This window comes from Salvelinus fontinalis, chromosome 18, assembly GCF_029448725.1.
Source record: "Salvelinus fontinalis isolate EN_2023a chromosome 18, ASM2944872v1, whole genome shotgun sequence".
NCBI lineage: Eukaryota > Metazoa > Chordata > Actinopteri > Salmoniformes > Salmonidae > Salvelinus > Salvelinus fontinalis.
This window is the reverse complement of record NC_074682.1, coordinates 2,876,033-2,893,569: the sequence shown is the minus strand read 5'-3', so window position 1 is coordinate 2,893,569 and position 17,537 is coordinate 2,876,033. Positions and strand designations below refer to the sequence as shown.

The 17,537-nt window shown below is 39.6% G+C and overlaps 1 protein-coding gene across 17 annotated transcripts in view; it reads left to right on the top strand.

Annotated features, from left to right (window-relative positions):
- Positions 1–17,537, top strand: part of LOC129814814 (receptor-type tyrosine-protein phosphatase T) — a 561,458-nt gene that overhangs the window by 344,919 nt on the left and 199,002 nt on the right. For 12 of the 17 annotated variants that reach the window (XM_055867855.1, XM_055867866.1, XM_055867861.1 and 9 more), the window contains exons 13-14: positions 9,897–9,933; positions 11,284–11,340. In XM_055867855.1, coding sequence (XP_055723830.1) covers positions 9,897–9,933; positions 11,284–11,340 — 94 coding nt within the window. The remainder of the gene's footprint in view (positions 1–9,896; positions 9,934–11,283; positions 11,341–17,537) is intronic. The other 5 variants (XM_055867868.1, XM_055867867.1, XM_055867865.1 and 2 more) reach the window with 1 other exon arrangement.

Below are 17,537 nucleotides of genomic sequence, written 5' to 3'. Positions count from 1 at the left end.
TAGAAACTTCAGAGTGTTTTCTATCCAATACTAATAATAATATGCATGTATTAGCAACTGGGACTGAGGAGCTGGCAGTTTACTATGAAGAAGAGCTGGGACCACAGTCTCAAAGAAAACCATTAGTAACACACTACGCCGTCATGGATTAAAATCCTGCAGCGCACGCAAGGTCCCCCTGCTCAAGCCTGTCCAGGCCCGTCTGAAGTTTGCCAATGACCATCTGGAGGATCCAGAGGAGGAATGGGAGAGGGTCATGTAGTCTGATGAGACAAAAATAGAGCTTTTTGGTCTAAACTCCACTCGCCGTGTTTGGAGGAAGAAGAGGGATGAGTACAAGAACACTATCCCAACCGTGAAGCATGGAGGTGGAAGCATCATTCTTTGGGGATGCTTTTCTGCAACGGGGACAGGACGACTGCACCGTATTGAGGGGAGGATGGATGGGGCCATGTATCGCGAGATCTTGGCCAACAACCTCCTTCCCTCAGTAAGAGCATTGAAGATGGGTCGTGGCTGGGTCTTCCAGCATGACAACGACCTGAAACACACAGCCAGGGCAACTAAGGAGTGGCTCCGTAAGAAGCATCTCAAGGTCCTGGAGTGGTCTAGCCAGTCTCCAGACCTGAACCCAATAGAAAATCTTTGGAGGGAGCTGAAAGTCCGTATTGCCCAGTGACAGCCCCAAAACCTGAAGGATCTGGAGAAGGTCTGTATGGAGGAGTGGGCCAAAATCTCTGCTGCAGTGTGTGCAAACCTGGTCAAGAACTACAGGAAACGTATGATCTCTGTAATTGCTAACAAAGGTTTCTGTACCAAATATTAAGTTCTGCTTTTCTGATGTATCAAATACTCATGTCATGCAATAAAATGCAAATTAATTACTTAAAAATCATACAATGTGATTTTCTGGATTTTTGTTTTAGATTCCGTCTCTCACGGTTGAAGTGTACCTTTGATAAAAATTACAGATCTCTACATGCTTTGTAAATAGGAAAACCTGCAAAATCGTCAGTGTATCAAATACTTGTTCTCCCCACTGTATATATACAGTATATATTATACTCCGGACTTCGACATTAATTGTCCTAGTATTTCTAAATTCCATTAATTAACTTTTTGGATTTCTGTGTATTGTTAGATATTACTGCACTGTTGGAGCTAGGAACACAAGCTTTTCACTAGACCCACAATAACATCTGTTAAATATGTGTATGCGATCAATACAATTTGATTTGGGTATTCCCAGGCATTCTCCCATCTAAGTACTTGCTTGTTCAGGGTGGTATGGCCACAAATCAAATCAAATTGCATTTGTCACATGTGCCGAATACAACAGGTGTAGACATTACCGTGAACTTCTTATGTAACCGGTTCAGTATGCACCGCAGTAACTTAACTCTGCGTTGTGTGTGGTTGATTGAGACTATAGACGTGGACTTTGGAGATCCGGTAGTTTTAATTAAGCAGAATTCACTCTCTGCATCCTGCATCTGCATCCAAAAGAAAATAAAACATTTGGAGAGCACATATGTTCTGCGAATCGTCGCCTCTTTCTACAGAAGATGCACAATACAAGGGACTGGGATCATTCGAGGAGCTAGCCATCGTTCACACATACAATAGCCTGCTAATACCTTAAGCTAGCTATTAACCACATGTTGAATTCAGAATGTTGATATCATCCTAAAAAGTACAATTACAAGTGCATCTTAACAATAACATCCACTTATGATTAACCTCTAAATATACAACATTATTCATGAACAAAACACTGTGTGTATGACTTTGTGCTTAAAATAATCAAACTTTTCTTAAGACAACAGAAAAAGCGGGCCTACCTCTCATAGTGCATCAAAATGATTTGAGCACAAGCACGCAGGGCATAACGTAAGTACACACTCCCCTACTCCCATGATGCAGGCATGCATAATAACAAATCAACATGACATATTCATATATGAACCTGGTGAAATTCACATAGTACTTTAACAACGGTGATACTTATTTACAACCAAGTAACCAAAAATGCAGTTCAAGAAGTAGAGTTGAGAATATATAAAAAATTTAAAATAAAATAACAATAAAATATCAAAACGATAACGAGGCTATATACAGGGTGTACTGGTACCGAGTCAATGTGCAGAGGTACAGGTTAGTCGAGGTAATTAGTACATGTACAGTAGGTAGGGGTAAAGTGACTTTGCATAGATAATAAATAGCGAGTAGCAGTAGTGTAAAGATAAGGGGGGTCAATGTAAATAGTCCGGGTGGCATTTTGATTAGTTGTTCAGCAATCTTATGGCTTGGAAGTGTATGACAAAAGGGTTTCCTACTAATTATTTGCCTCCTTTTGAAATGTTACTGTGTTTCCAAGCCAAATCTAAGATGCATTGCGGTAGCCAACTAACGTTAACTAGGTAGCTAGCTAACTTCAGCTAGCCTGTTTCGCTAGAATTATAGTGATAATGATTAGCTATCAAAATATACATAACCAGATACATAACCAGCAGTCTCTAGCTATACTCACCACCACTGGTCGCGGGTATGATCGTTGTCAGCCAGCAGAAGTGGTAACGTCGGATGCCATCTGACCATCTAGCAAGATTGTGGGAACTGCATAGGCAGTTAGCGTCATCTCGGTATGGAAGCACATCTTCACAAGGTTGAAGTTGGGAGACAGCTAACAAAGCTAGCGTTACTTGTGCAGACTCAGGGACCGACAAATTCCAATCACCCATTGCATATGGTAGGGTCCTTGCAAGCCATGGATAGCTGTGCGTCCTCGCATGCATTTTTGAACCGAAGGCATGGTCACGCTAGCACTACCATCTACTACTACTGCTACTGCTACTGCTACTACTACACTAACTCCAATAATAATCTAACTCAAATCTAGTGGATACTATGCCACTACTAAAACAATACTGAATATGCTAATGAATGGAAAATCCGTAAAAGGCTGTTCGCTCGGTCTCAAAGAGGAAGATTTGCACGTGGAGCTTGGCCTTTATACCGTGTTTGGGCAAAAGGTGGCATGGATAGTTGACATATTGGTAATGCAAACCCAACCTTAATTTACTCGTTGTGATGCACTGAGGTACCAAAATGATCAAATTTACACGTTGTAGTCAATTGACACTAGAATAAATGTTTTCAAAGGGATTAGTAGGTTTGACGTACATTTTTATTTACCAGTAATTAATTGTAATTTTGCTCAAATAAGTCTTCTTTTTTTTCAGATAACATTATATAAATGTCTTATGTCAATGTTAAATGTCTTATATTTTGCTATGATTGTTGCTTTTTCCAATATTTTAAAATGATCCCAGTTGGTTATCCATGCATGCAAAATATGTTGGTAGTATGAGGGATAACAAAGTATTTTCAAGTCACACATCATTTTATAAATCCTCCAACTCCACATAGCCTTAGCTGACTGATAAAATGTGAAAACGAGATGTAATACTCAGAGGATTTTTTAAAAATCAATGTGATTATTTGAAAAAGCAAATTGTCTAATGCCTGTCATATTTGGTTTAATAATGTGTCCTAATCCAGCGAAGGCTTGTCACTCAAACTCAGTGAATCGGTCAAATAATGGATTGGACTGCCTGGAGTGACATATTTTTTCCTCCTCCTCTGCTAGCCCGGAATCATCCTAAAAAAGTGTTTGACAGTTTGTCACTGCCTTATTGGACTAGAGGGGCAAAAGGCAAAGCTCAGCTGTCACTTTGTTTAAGTGATGTACTCCTGTTATTTAAGCCTTGTCAGCTTGCCTGACGAAGCTTGGAGTATATATATATAGCCCTGCACTGGTATATAGCCTTGCACTGGTCACCTCCCCTCTCTTCTGTCGGTCTGCTCGTTTATCCAAGACGCTGCTCAATTTGTTGAGTTTTCTTTGCAGAGCAAGAAAATGAGAAAAACAGGGAATAAATTGAAAATGAGCTTTGGAAAAGTTAGTTCAGTAGTGTTATTGTTATGATTGACAGTCTGACGTTGGGTCTGTCTTATCCTGGGACACTCAGTCAGTGTCATGATACCCTGGAGGTTTTGTCTAGTTCCCGGTTTGTCCCAGGGACTCCCGCAAGGACTTCTTTAGGAAGTTATTTGGACGTTGCGTCATGATCCCCTGAATCTCAACAGATTGTCCCAGGTCCCAAACCATTATAAGTAAAGTACTGAAATGGCATCAGGGTTTTAAAGTAAGTACTACTCTGTTCAGCTAAAATAGTGTAAAAATCTCTCAACAATGACAATGATATTTAACATGATCGGTTTTTAGTGTAGTTGTTTAATGTTGGTGGGGCATATTATTCTGTTTTCATGTTACTGCTGAATCACTATGATACATATAATAGTTATTCTTGAGTGTATTTTTAGCAGAGCTGAGATTTACTTTGAAGTGCCAAGTGTAGGAATATGCCTACAGGTGAAATCAGTCATCGATACAGAAATGGTGGTGTATCAGGAAAATTGGAATGTCATGAACCAAGAGGTTGTGGGTTCAAATCCCAGAACGTCTGAGGGATAACGTCATGCTGAAACCCTTAAGAGACCTAATGGGAAAGTTGCTGAATGTCCTCAGGACGTCCCGTTTGTTGGGATGATTTCCTCAAAGGTTATTTAACATGGCCATTTGCAGTGAAATATGATTTGCCAATATAATTGTTGCTGGGGTAACTAAACTTCTCACTCGGAAATTAAATAATAATTACTGTATGAATAAACACATGTCAAATTGTCAGTGGTGGAAAAAATACCCAATTGGCATATTTCAGTAAAAGTGAAATTCACCCAGTAAAATACTACTCAGACATAATTTACAAACGAAGCATGTGTGTTTAGTCCGCCAGGTCAGTGGCAGTAGGGATGACCGGGGATGTTCTCTTGATAAGTATGTGAATTGGATATTTTTCCTGTCCTGCTAAGCATTGAAAATGTAATGAGTACTTTTGGGTATCAGGGAAAATGTATGGAGTAAAACGTACATTATATTCTTTAGGAATGTAGTGAAGTAAAAGTAGTCAAAAATATAAATAGTACAGATAATTTAAAGTACTACTTAAGTCCTTTTTTGGTTATGTTTACTTAAGTATTTTGCACCACTGCAAATTGTGGCAAATATGTAAGTTGAAAACATTGTTAAAAGCTCTGTTTGTTTGTGTGGGTGTCCCTACAGTGGTTCGTGCTTTAAAAGTTGCAGCCTACTGCTGCACAGCTTACGTGGTGCCGCAGAATTCTATTGCACGTTATTTAAGTGCCAACCTCTGGTACCATGCTAGTTAGTGCTGGTTTGACCACCAAAGGGCATCTTTGAGAAGCATTTGATTACATTTTTTTTTTGTAAGAACATAGTATAATGGACTGATTTTAAGAAATGTTGCTTAATTAATTTGATTAATATTATGGTGTTTCTATTCCACGAAAAATTAAAAACCTTCTGGGCATCATTAGGATGGAAGGAAAATATGGTGCTGTACAACATGACGGTCGGGAGTACAGGGTTCAATTCCCCGATGGGGAGGAAGGAGTAAGCTGTCCTTGTAAATGAGAATTTGTTCTTAACTGACTAGCCTAGTTAAATAAAGGTTACACTAAGAGCATAACATTTCTAAATGTAGTCTAACCAATACCCAAATGGAGATTCAGTGAAAATAAAAATCTCATTGATATATCAAGACCAGTCCCCATGCTTGTCTCAGAGCAGCGCAAAATGGTGCTAAAATTGTTGTAGGCTATTGCTTTAAGTCCTCCTATTGCTTATTTTTAAAGAGCATACTTCAGTATGCTCTTTAAATGAATACGACCAACACCACTTTTAACATCACATTACTCAACACTAGTGAGACTCATGCCACCTACGGTAGGCCTAGAGTATATCGGAAGAAATTGTGTTTATCTGCCAAAAATTACATATAGAGGATTGGAGGATTCTAAATTAAAACCAAAAGCCGCCTCATGGGTATCTGTAGCAACGCATTTTGCATTGCCGTGACTTAGATAGCTGTGCCACTGGGGAGGCCCCATCCACAAAGTTCTGTATCAAAATACAGAGAGGTGTTGGTAAAGGTATATTATCCTGCTAATAGCACATAATGGGCTATTATAATACTGTACATTGTGTCCAGGTCAGGATAACCAAAACATTTCTTTATTAGAGACTATCAGAAAGAATGTTGGTACTCATTTATTTTGATCCAGAGCCATGAATGAGTGAGTCACTCAGCTTTGTGTAGGTGCCGCTATATGACTGTTCCATCAACTTGATAATATATAACGATAAGTGAGCGATTATAATCTGAATAAAGGCCAAAATAATATTTGTAAAGGCCAAAACATGTATTTCTGTTTTTCGAGGGAGAGAAACACTGGGCCAATTGTGCGCCGCCCTATGGGACTCCCAATCACGGTTGGATGTGATGCATAATAATACTTTTTGGGGTATTATTTGTTTTGTTTTTTCTGGTGGATTAAACTGAAATTGCAACCAATCATGCGCCGGTTGTGATACAGGCAACTTAACTTAGAAATACATTTGACGATAGAATTCTCCCCCTACCCTCCTTCTAGGCAAGTCCATTGTCTAGCTACCTGCTAATAGCCATAATAGCGCTGTACAACGTGACCGTTGTTTGAAACCGGTTGTAACGATCGTCTAAGGGAGGAGACCAAAACACAGCGTGGTAAGTGTTCATTTTAATTGAATAAATAAACTGAACACTGAAACAACAGTGAAGTGAACGAAACGAAACAGTCCTGTCAGGTGCAGCAACACAAAAAAGAAAACAACTACTCACAAAACACAGGTTGGAAAAGGCTACCTAAGTATGGTTCTCAATCAGAGACAACGATAGACAGCTGCCTCTGATTGAGAACCACACCCAGCCAAACACATAGAAATAGACAACATAGAACAAAAACATAGAATGCCCACCCCAACTCACGCCCTGACCAACCAAAATAGAGACATAAAAAGGATCTTTAAGGTCAGGGCGTGACACCGGTGTTTGAAAGAGTATTTTCCAGTAAGCAACCATTTGTTTACTTCCATTAGAAAACTGTGTTCCAATATTTCTGTAGTTCAGTGATATTTATTCCCATAGTAATTCGTTATGAATCCATAACTAAATAAACATTGTCATTTTAAAAGAGTATTTTTATGATTATTTTATTAACAAAGCATAAAGATGCCATTATTAGTTACATTGTTTCAGTTTGAACATGCAGACTGGCACTAAGAACAGTGGGAACGTTTCCCTAGTCAGCGCCATTGTCACGTTCCTGACCTGTTTTCTGTTGTTTTGTATGTGTTTAGTTGGTCAGGACGTGAGCTGGGTGGGAATTCTATGTTGTGTGTCTAGTTTGTCTGTTTCTATGTCCAGCCTAATATGGTTCTCAATCAGAGGCAGATGGTAATCGTTGTCCCTGATTGAGAATCATATATAGGAGGCTTGTTTTGTGTTGGGATTTTGTGGGTGTTTGTTTCCTGTCTCTGTGATTGTCTGCACCAGATAGGTCTGTGTCAGGTTTTGCACATTTGTTGTTTTGTATTGTTGTTTGTAGTGTTTCACTTGTTCTTTATTAAACATGTTTAACACTAGCCGCGCTGCACTTTGGTCCTCTCCTTCACCCCTGGAAGAAAACCGTTACAGCCATTATTAGTGCAATGTCCCTTAAAGTGCTGCTCTGTGCTTCCCAGTGTAGCGGGGTGGGGGTCCACCCACCCTTCCTCCTCCTCCCTTCCCCATGGGCTAGGTCCATCTTCTGTGCGCGGCTCTGCGACCCATCCTGTGCCCCCTGCCCTCATGCCTTGAACCTTATGCGCTTTCAGTGGATACAGCTGGAGAACTGCAAGGCAATCCCATTGTGCGCCACTCGGGAGCCATGACCAATATATACTGTCCTGCTAATAACAGGGTTAATCATATATATGTGAGAATATCCAAGGGGCTTTTATATAATTCTAAATTAATAATAATAATAATCGCATTGTTTAAAAAATAACAATATTTTGGAGATTATTTAGTTTTCAAATAACGTAAAATGAGCGAGGAAAAAGTCCATTATTGAACATGGGGTGAGACATTGTTACTAATTTGTAAATAAAGGCAGTTTGTTATTTAGAAATATTTATTTATGTTTTTAGAGGGCAAGAAACCAAAAACCTACAGTCATCTCATGGGTCACCCAGTTGAGGGCGGCACGGGTATTGAACCAGCATCTGTAGCAACACAGCTTGCACTGCTATGCAGTGACAGAACGTTGGGCATCTCAGGCGCTGTACAACGTGACCGGCCGGGAGCGGGCTACACTACTACAGTAAGAGCAAAATAATCATAACAAAATAAAATACTAAAAACTTTAGTGTAGCAACAGTTTTAGTAAGTAATACTGAAGTCGTGCACAATTATCAGATTCTATTTAGGTTTATGCCGCCCACTCATTGTCAGTTAGAGACACAGTAGGACCCAAAAGTATAATCAGTGCTATAACTCCCTCTGCGCTGGTCTGGAGCAATGAAGTGTTGACCCAGGGTACCATACTAAACCACAAAGTACCACAGCATAATCGCAAAATTTTTTAGTGGAGCAACCACTGTACCATTACCAAAAGACAAAGAGCTGTGAATTGATCATTGGTTCACCAATCAGGGCCGTGATGGACCACATGCCTTGGGGAGAATGTTTCTTTGAGACCATCTGGTGATGTCCCCCGGACAAACCGGGAACTAGACAAAAACTTCCAGTGTCCCCTTGAGAACGTTCCCAGAGGGACCATCACATGACGTCCTGTGAACTAGTAAAATGAAAGTCCTGGAAGGTCCTAAAAAGGTCCTGACATGATCCTCAGTGACGTCCTGGGAACTTACAGGGAACTAGACAAAGGTCCCCTAGAGAATGTACCCTTGGGACCATTATGGGACGTTCTCGGAACGTCAGAGGGATAGCGTCATGCCAAAACTCTCAAGGAACCTAATGGGAACGTCGCCGAATGTCCTCAGGACGTCCCTGTCTGCTGGGATGGTTTCTTCAAAGTTTATTTAACATGGCCATTTGCAGTGAAAAATTATTTGCCAAGATTATTGTTGCCGGGGTAACTAATCTCCTTACTCTGAGGTCCATTTGGGGACCTATTTTAGAGATGGTCGAGGACTGGAAATATAGGGATGGGGGGATATTGAGATAAGGGGAGAGAAGGGGATGGAGGAAGAGAAGCAGAGAGGGTGATGAACGATGGCAGCATCTGTGTGGCTCTGTGACAGGCCCTGAGCTGCGATGTTAGCTCTGTATAGATCCTTTTACGGAGCCTTTCGCTAATAACAGACTGACAGCCAGCTCTGAGTGCAGCACACACACAGATATGACAATTATTTCTCTCAATGATAGATGTCGTTTCAGTGGTTGGTTTAGCGTTTCGCTAATAGCTTTTCTCCACACGAAGTCTGGGACGTAAAGCCATCCACCTAGATATAGGGCTAGGTTTTCCTAACTTCATGTGAAATCCGAGTTTAAAGTTGACGGAGAGAAATAGCTTTATTCAATCAAATGCTATAGTGGTGCTATAAGAACATACAGTAGGACTACTGGTAAAATGCACATGGGGGGTACTTACGGGGTATGGTAACCAAAAAAGGTTGAGACCCACAACTGATCTTGTGGATGCCATTTGGAGCACAAATGCCCTTACTGCTTTAGGGGTCAGCAGTTTTTAAGTGTACACATTACTATGACTGAAATGTCTGTATTTCTGAACCCTTTCCCCGTCCCCATTCTTCTCTTGTGCCGTCTTGTTAAAGTTCAGCCCCAAGTCCAGTGGAACGTGACAAGAGTGATGGACCACTGTGTTGGGACAATATAATTGAACAACTATGTCTGTCTCTGTCTTCTCAGGAAACCAAAATCAACTGTGTGAGACTGGCCACTAAAGGTACGAGAACTCTTCTTATATTTTCCACGCGTAGGAAGTAAATGACTTGATGCAATGAAATCAGAGATATACATGTTTAACAACGACGCGGCCCAATGAATGCTAATTGTATTGAGAGTGGTATATGTGCACCTGCATAGAGGTAGACTTTCCCTATTTTAAAGGCATACGTGACCACAAGCCCCACAATCCTTTTCAGTGTTGAACCTGCATGGTTACGGTCTATACAGTCCAAGATTCTGTGCAGCTTTTCTTTTACTCTCCATTCCACTTCTTTTCTTTTCTCCGAACCATCTTTATTAAAGGACACATTAAGGATCAGTAGTATCATAGGACAACCTCCATTAATGTAATGGATGGTGACAAAAACTCAAAACGGTTCACCCATTTCATACCATTGAATTATTCTGTTTGATTTCCTCCCATTTTCGTTTTAAGTTGCTGCTTATCTTTTTAGACATACATACATTTGTGCATTGACGATAATCTTCTTATTTAGTTGTTCATTTTCCTGTTTTCTTTTGTCTGTGTCAAACATTTATCCTCATTAGCTCTTTCCTTTCTTTTCTCTTACCATCCGTCTGTTATGAATTGAGCTCTTTACGGTGATTGGAGTCTATACTTGTAGGCACACTGATTGTGTGTCTGCTTTGGGGGGAAAAAAACATGCATTTTATACCTTGTGAAACTTCATCTGTTCAAGTACAAATACACAGCTTGATTGTTTCAATATGAATGGATTTGATAGTTTTATACTGTATAGAATTGAATAATAGTAATTGTTAACATGGGATTCTTGAGCTTCTTGTTCGCTAAACCAAGGAAATGTTGCTGAGATTGAGGCTGTCCTAATGTGGACACCATAAAAGTTGAAGTCCAATTTTGGAGCGAAACTGCCACAAAGTTGAAACATATTTTGTGTTCTTTTCCATTTTTTTTACTCCATCTCCTTTTATCCTTCTTCCAGTCAGAATCAACGGTTAATACCAATGTTTGCATTCCAATGTCCCATTCACATGCACTGAGAATCAAACCTCTAAAATATTCCTCTGAAGTAGATTTTTAGAGCCGAAGATGCTATCAGAAGCACTTCTACTACTTGGCCTTTTCCCTTTAATGGAAGCTATCAGACGCTTGTTGAAATGAATATATTCCACCATCTATATATACTGTATAATCATACTGCCCATAGTTTTCTTCAAGGTGTTTTAGCAATAGTACTTGATTCTTTTCCTACTACTGTGCTAAATGTGAAATTGAAACGATGAAGGCGACTTTTTTAGAAACATTTTCTTTGTTTCTTTTTTTCTCTCATGCATGCTGACCGGGAATTATAAACCTTGTTCTTAGTGGTAATAGGTAGGGGACAAAATACCACGCCGTACATACTTGTCATCCCCAGTGAAGGTGATTATTGCTCGATAGACAGATTTCTTTCTTCTGTTATTTCACAGACATTACTTTGGTTGTTTCCTCCTACTTCTTTTGTTTTGTATTTTTATTTTTTTTCTCTCTTTCCTCATCTTAATGTATTTGTTTGCATGCCTGGTCCACAAAAGTGTAGCTGGCTGTCATTGATTCCATTGAGACTACTGTAGCTTGGTGCCCTAAGTATGTATGGTTATCGTCCCTCTTCTTGTTTTCATTGTTTGTTTATTAAAAAATCCCTGACATTTGTTTGACTGATAGTTGTCTTGTAGTTTTGCTCATGGACTTATTAATCTTTTAGGCTGATTTGAATATGTATCTATTTTTCCGTTATACATTTGGTAGAAAAACAGATATAGACATGGCTTAAACACTAATATCTGACAAATATTTGGTTATTTGCATCTACCACGATCTCTTTATGATTGTCATTTTTCTTTTCTTGTGGCAAGAACATTATTTTGTACTTTTTTATCATCCAAGTGCCATATGCAAAAATGGTTCACTATAACTGTAAAGCAAGACCGTAAATTAAGTTATTCAGTTATCATGCCAAATACGGCAATGTCTGAACTTTATTTTCAAATATTTAGGTCTGACTTACTACAAGGAACGCATACAGTGTAATTATTGCGTTATACAATAGGGATGAGTCAAGATAGGCTCTAATATGTCTCTGAGCAAAACATCCAAAAGCTTGACACATTATGTCAACCCCCTCCCTTCCTTTCCAAATTGAGTCTGCATTTACTCACCCAAACATCCCCCATACAACTGTCCTGCACCCTGCCTATGCTCCACCCTCACTGCTTGTCACCGGTGCGCTAACCCCCTGAATGGAACATCATACCAGTTAGAGGTGGCTACTCTCCTGTCTGGCTAGATAGAGACCAATGACCTGTGGTTGTAATGTCTATACACCCCATTTCTACACATCTATGCCAAATTCCACAAGGAATCATGTTCAAATCTTGTTCATCCATATATTGTCTGTGAATGTCAATTACCATTTAGATATACCATACAGATTTACACATTTAACATACAGATTGTGTATGTAGAGTTTTTGCTTCTTGTGTCATGCTGTGTTGTGAGGAAATATGAGTTGCTTGCCATGTGTGTGCACTTCAAAAGGATGAGGTACAATACCTCCTCCCCCACCTCTCCCCTCTCCATAACTCCAAACCTTATCACAGAGTACAGCTTGCTTGCTCTTGATTCAGAGGAAATGCTGTTTTCTCCAATGGGGCTGGTGCCCATTTATAGTTTTTTTTTTTGTTGCTTTGTGACACTGTGTTTGGTGTTGCTTTCCTTACCATTGGAGCTTTGCCTTGGTACATGGAGATCTGACTGCATACACTTAACACGGTCAGGAAAGTCTGACCATGTATAGTGTATGCAGACATCCCAACCTGGTATCTAGTCGGTAGACTTTGTGAGGTGTTGTCTTATGCTAAGTTTGCCCTTATACCCTTCGAGGAATTTCCATCTACCTCGAAGTGTAGTGACAAAATGTTCAATGGCCCTGACTTAAAATCGGAAAACTGTTGCTGGAAATCACTTTCTGGTGTCTAGGGAAAAGAACATCCAGGTTAGATGAACAAGTTGGCAATAAAGACAGTGTGGCGAATGAACAGACAATTTTAATTGTACAGAATACATTTTATTGACATCTATTTGGGATTTACCTTTGAGCACACCCAGCAAACAGGGGACATCCTAAGGACATTCGGCAACGTTCTCATTAGGTCCCTTTAAGGGTTTCGGTGAGACGTTATCCCACTGACATTCCAAGAATGTTCTAGGAAAATGACATTATCCTAGGGACCATAACAGTACGTTCACCACAGGTCCCGGTTGGTCGCAGTTTAACATTATAATAAGGTATTTTGATGTCGATTAGGGAACGTTATGAAAAGGTTCCTATTTGGTTCTTATAAGATGTGGGACATCCATGGGACATTCAATGACCACAAGGGGACGTTTCATGATGGTCAAGGGGAGGTCGCATGATGGTCCCAAGGGAAAGTTCTCGGGAGACCTTTGGCTAGTTCCTTGTCAGTTACCAGGACATCATGTCAGGACCTGTTTAGAACGTTCTCAGGACTTTCATTTTACTAGTCATTAGTATTTTATGAGGATCCCTATTAGCTACTGCTAAAGCAGCAGCTACTCTTCCTGGGGTCCACACAAAACATAGAGCATGACATAATACATAACATTAATAGACAAGTACAGCACAAGGACGTAACTACATACAGTTGAAGTTGGAAGTTTACATACACTTAGGTTGGAGTCATTAAAATTCGTTTTTCAACCATTCCACAAATGTCTTGTTAACAAACTATAGTTTTGACATGTCGGTTAGGACATTTACTTTGTGCATGACGCAAGTCATTGTTCCAACAATTATTTATAGACAGATTATTTCAATTATAATTCACAGTAAGTTTACATACACTAAATTGGCTGTGCCTTTAAACAGCTTGGAAAATTCCAGAAAATTATGTCAGGGCTTTAGAAGCTTCTGATAGGCTAATTGACATAATTTGAGTCAATTGGAGGTGTTCCTGTGGATGTATTTCAAGGCCTACCTTCAAACTCAGCGCCGCTTTGCTTGACATCATGGGAAAATCAAAAGAAATCAGCCAAGACCTCAGAAAAATAATTGTAGACCTCCACAAGTCTGGTTCATCCTTGGGAGCAATTTCTAAACACCTGAAGGTACCACGTTCATCTGTACAAACAATAGTACGCAAGTATAAACACCATGGGACCATGCAGCCGTCATTCCGCTCAGGAAGGAGACGCGTTCTGTCTCCTAGAGATGCACATACTTTGGTGCGAAAAGTGCAAATCAATCCCAGAACAAGAGCAAAGGACCTTGTGAAGATGCTGGAGGAAATAGGTACAAAAGTATCTATATCCACAGTAAAACGAGTCCTATATCGACATAAACTGAAAGGCCGCTCAGCAAGGAAGAAGCCACTGCTCCAAAACTGCCATAAAAAAAGCCAGGTTTGCAGCTGCACATGGGGACAAAGATCGTACTTTTTGGAGAAATGTCCTCTGCTCTGATGAAACAAAAATAGAACTGTTAGGCCATAATGACCATTGTTATGTTTGGAGGAAAAAGGGGGAGGCTTGCAAGCCGAAGAACACCATCCCCAACCGTGAAGCACAGGGGGTGGCAGCATCATGTTGTGGGGGTGCTATGCTGTAGGAGGGACTGGTGCACTTCACAAAATAGATGGCATCAATTAAATCATTCTCTCTACTATTATTCTGACATTTCACACTCTTAAAATAAAGTGGTGATCCTAACTGACCTAAGACAGGGAATTTTTACTAGGATGAAATGTCAGGAATTGTGAAAAACGGAGTTTAAATGTATTTGGCTGAGGTGTATGTAAACTTCCGACTTTAAATGTAAAATAGGAATACACACTTTAAAAAAGGTATGACTTCACCTACCATGCATCATGTACTCAGTGTAATGTCAATACTGCAGACATTCATTTGACCATATATTTCATCCTTTGCGCTACTGTTACAATTGCTTTGTCTAAGGAGGTACTGATATCCTAATCTCATAGCAACCGTGAATGCAAAGATCCAATATTAGGATCGGTTGATCCCAAGGGTACGTTCTCTGGGGGAGCTATGTCAAATAAAATAAAATGTTACTTGTCACATGCATCATAAACAACAGGTGTAGACTAACAGTGAATTAATACAGAGAAAAAGAATAGATACAAATAATAACACGAGGAATAACTACACAATGAGTAACGATAACTAGGCTATATACACTGGATATCAGTTGATGTGCATGGTTACGAGGTAATTGAGGTAGATATGTACATATAGGTGTAGGGGTGAGGTGACTAGGCAACTTTGTGAACAAATCAAAATTCTAATCAAATTGTATTTGTTTCGTAAACGTTAAGTGTAGACTAACAGTGAAATGCTTACAGTACTTACAGGCTCTTCCCAATAATGCAAAGAAAAATAATAAATAAACAATAATAATAAATTCATATATGTATACATTACCAGTCCAAAGTTTAGACACACGTTCTCATTCAAGGGTTTTTCTTTACTTTTACTGTTTTCTACATTGTAGAATAATAGTGAAGACATCAAAACTATGAAAAAACACATATGGAGTCAGGTAGTAACAGAAAAAGTGTGAAACAAATCAAAATATATTTCTTTAAAGTCGCCACACTTTGCCTTGATGACAGCTTTGCACACTCTTGGCATTCTCTCAACCAGCTCCCCTTGGAATGTTTGAAGGAGTTCCCACATATGCTGGGCATTTGTTGGCTGCTTTTCCGTCATTGCGGTGCAACTCATCCTAAACCATCTCAATTGGGTTGAGGTCGGGTGATTGTGGAGGCCAGGTCATCTGATGCAGCACTCCATCACTCTACTTCTTGGTCAAATAGCCCTTACACAGCCTGGAGGTGTGTTGGGACATTGTCCTGTTGAAAAACAAATGATAGTCTCACTAAGCATAAACCAGATGCGATGGCGTATCTCTGCAGAATGCTGTGGTAGCCATATTGGTTAACCTTTCACGAGTATCTACCCCGGGTCCGGGATCACCCCCCACCCCCCCCACACTGAGTAGCATAGCCTAGCATAGCGTCACAATTAAATAGTAGCATCTAAATATCATTAAATCACAAGTCCAAGACACCTAATGAAAGATACAGATCTTGTGAATAAAGCCACCATTTCAGATTTTTTAAATGTTTTACAGGGAAGACAAAATATGTAAATCTATTAGCTAACCACGTTAGCAAAAGACACCACTTTTCTAACTCCATCAGTTTCTTACTCCATCAGGTGCTATCACCAATTCGGCTAAACTAAGATATTGATAGCCACTAACCAAGAAAAATACTCATCAGATGACAGTCTGATAACATATTTATGGTATAGGATAGGTTTTGTTAGAAAAATGTGCATATTTCAGGTAGATATCATAGTTTACAATTGTACCCACCGTCACAAATGGACTAGAATAAATACATAGAGCAACGTGTTTACCTAATTACTAATCATCAAACATTTCGTAAAAATACACAGCATACACTAATCGAAAGACACAGATCCTGTGAATACAGACAATATTTCAGATTTTCTAAGTGTCTTACAGCGAAAACATAATAAATCGTTATATTAGCATACCACATATGCAAACGTTACCAGAGCATTGATTCTAGCCAAAGAGAGCGATAACGTAAACATCGCCAAAATATATTAATTTTTTCACTAACCTTCTCAGAATTCTTCAGATGACACTCCTGTAACATCACATTACAACATACATATACAGTTTGTTCGAAAATGTGCATATTTAGCCACCAAAATCATGGTTAGACAATGACAAAAGTTGCCCAGCTGGTCAGACAATGTCGTGCGCCATATTAGACAGTGATCTAGTCGTATACATAAATACTCATAAACGTGACTAAAAAATATAGGGTGGACAGCGATTGATAGACTATTTAATTCTTAATACAATCGCTGATTTACATTTTTTAAATTATCCTTACTTTTCAATACAGTTTGCGCCAAGCGAAGCTACGTCAAACAAAATGGCGTCATAAGAGATTAACATTTCTCGACAGAAACACGATTTATCATAATAAATTGTTCCTACTTTGAGCTGTTCTTCCATCAGAATCTTGGGCAAAGAATCCTTTCTTGGGTCTAATCGTCTTTTGGTCGAAAGCTGTCCTCTTGCCATGTAGAAATGCCCATTGCGTTCGGCATGAACTGGAACCGTGCCCAGAGATTCACAGTGTCTCAGAAATAAATGTCCCAAAATCGCACTAAACGGATATAAATTGCTATAAAACGGTTTAAATTAACTACCTTATGATGTTTTTAACTCCTATAACAAGTAGAAACATGACCGGAGAAATATAACTGGCTACACTAATGCTAGGAAAAAGAGCAGGTCGTGTCCACCGCGCGCTCGACGCATCTGGAAAAGAGTTCCTACCTACACGTGTTTTTGTTTTATAGGGGCTGTGATTGCGCAATCGATACCATTCAAATCGTCATCACGTAAAGGCATCCAGGGGAAGACATAAGCAGTGTCCGTATCCTGATAGCGTTCACAGTGGCCTTTAAACTGACTCCAGATCAGGGGCCAAAAT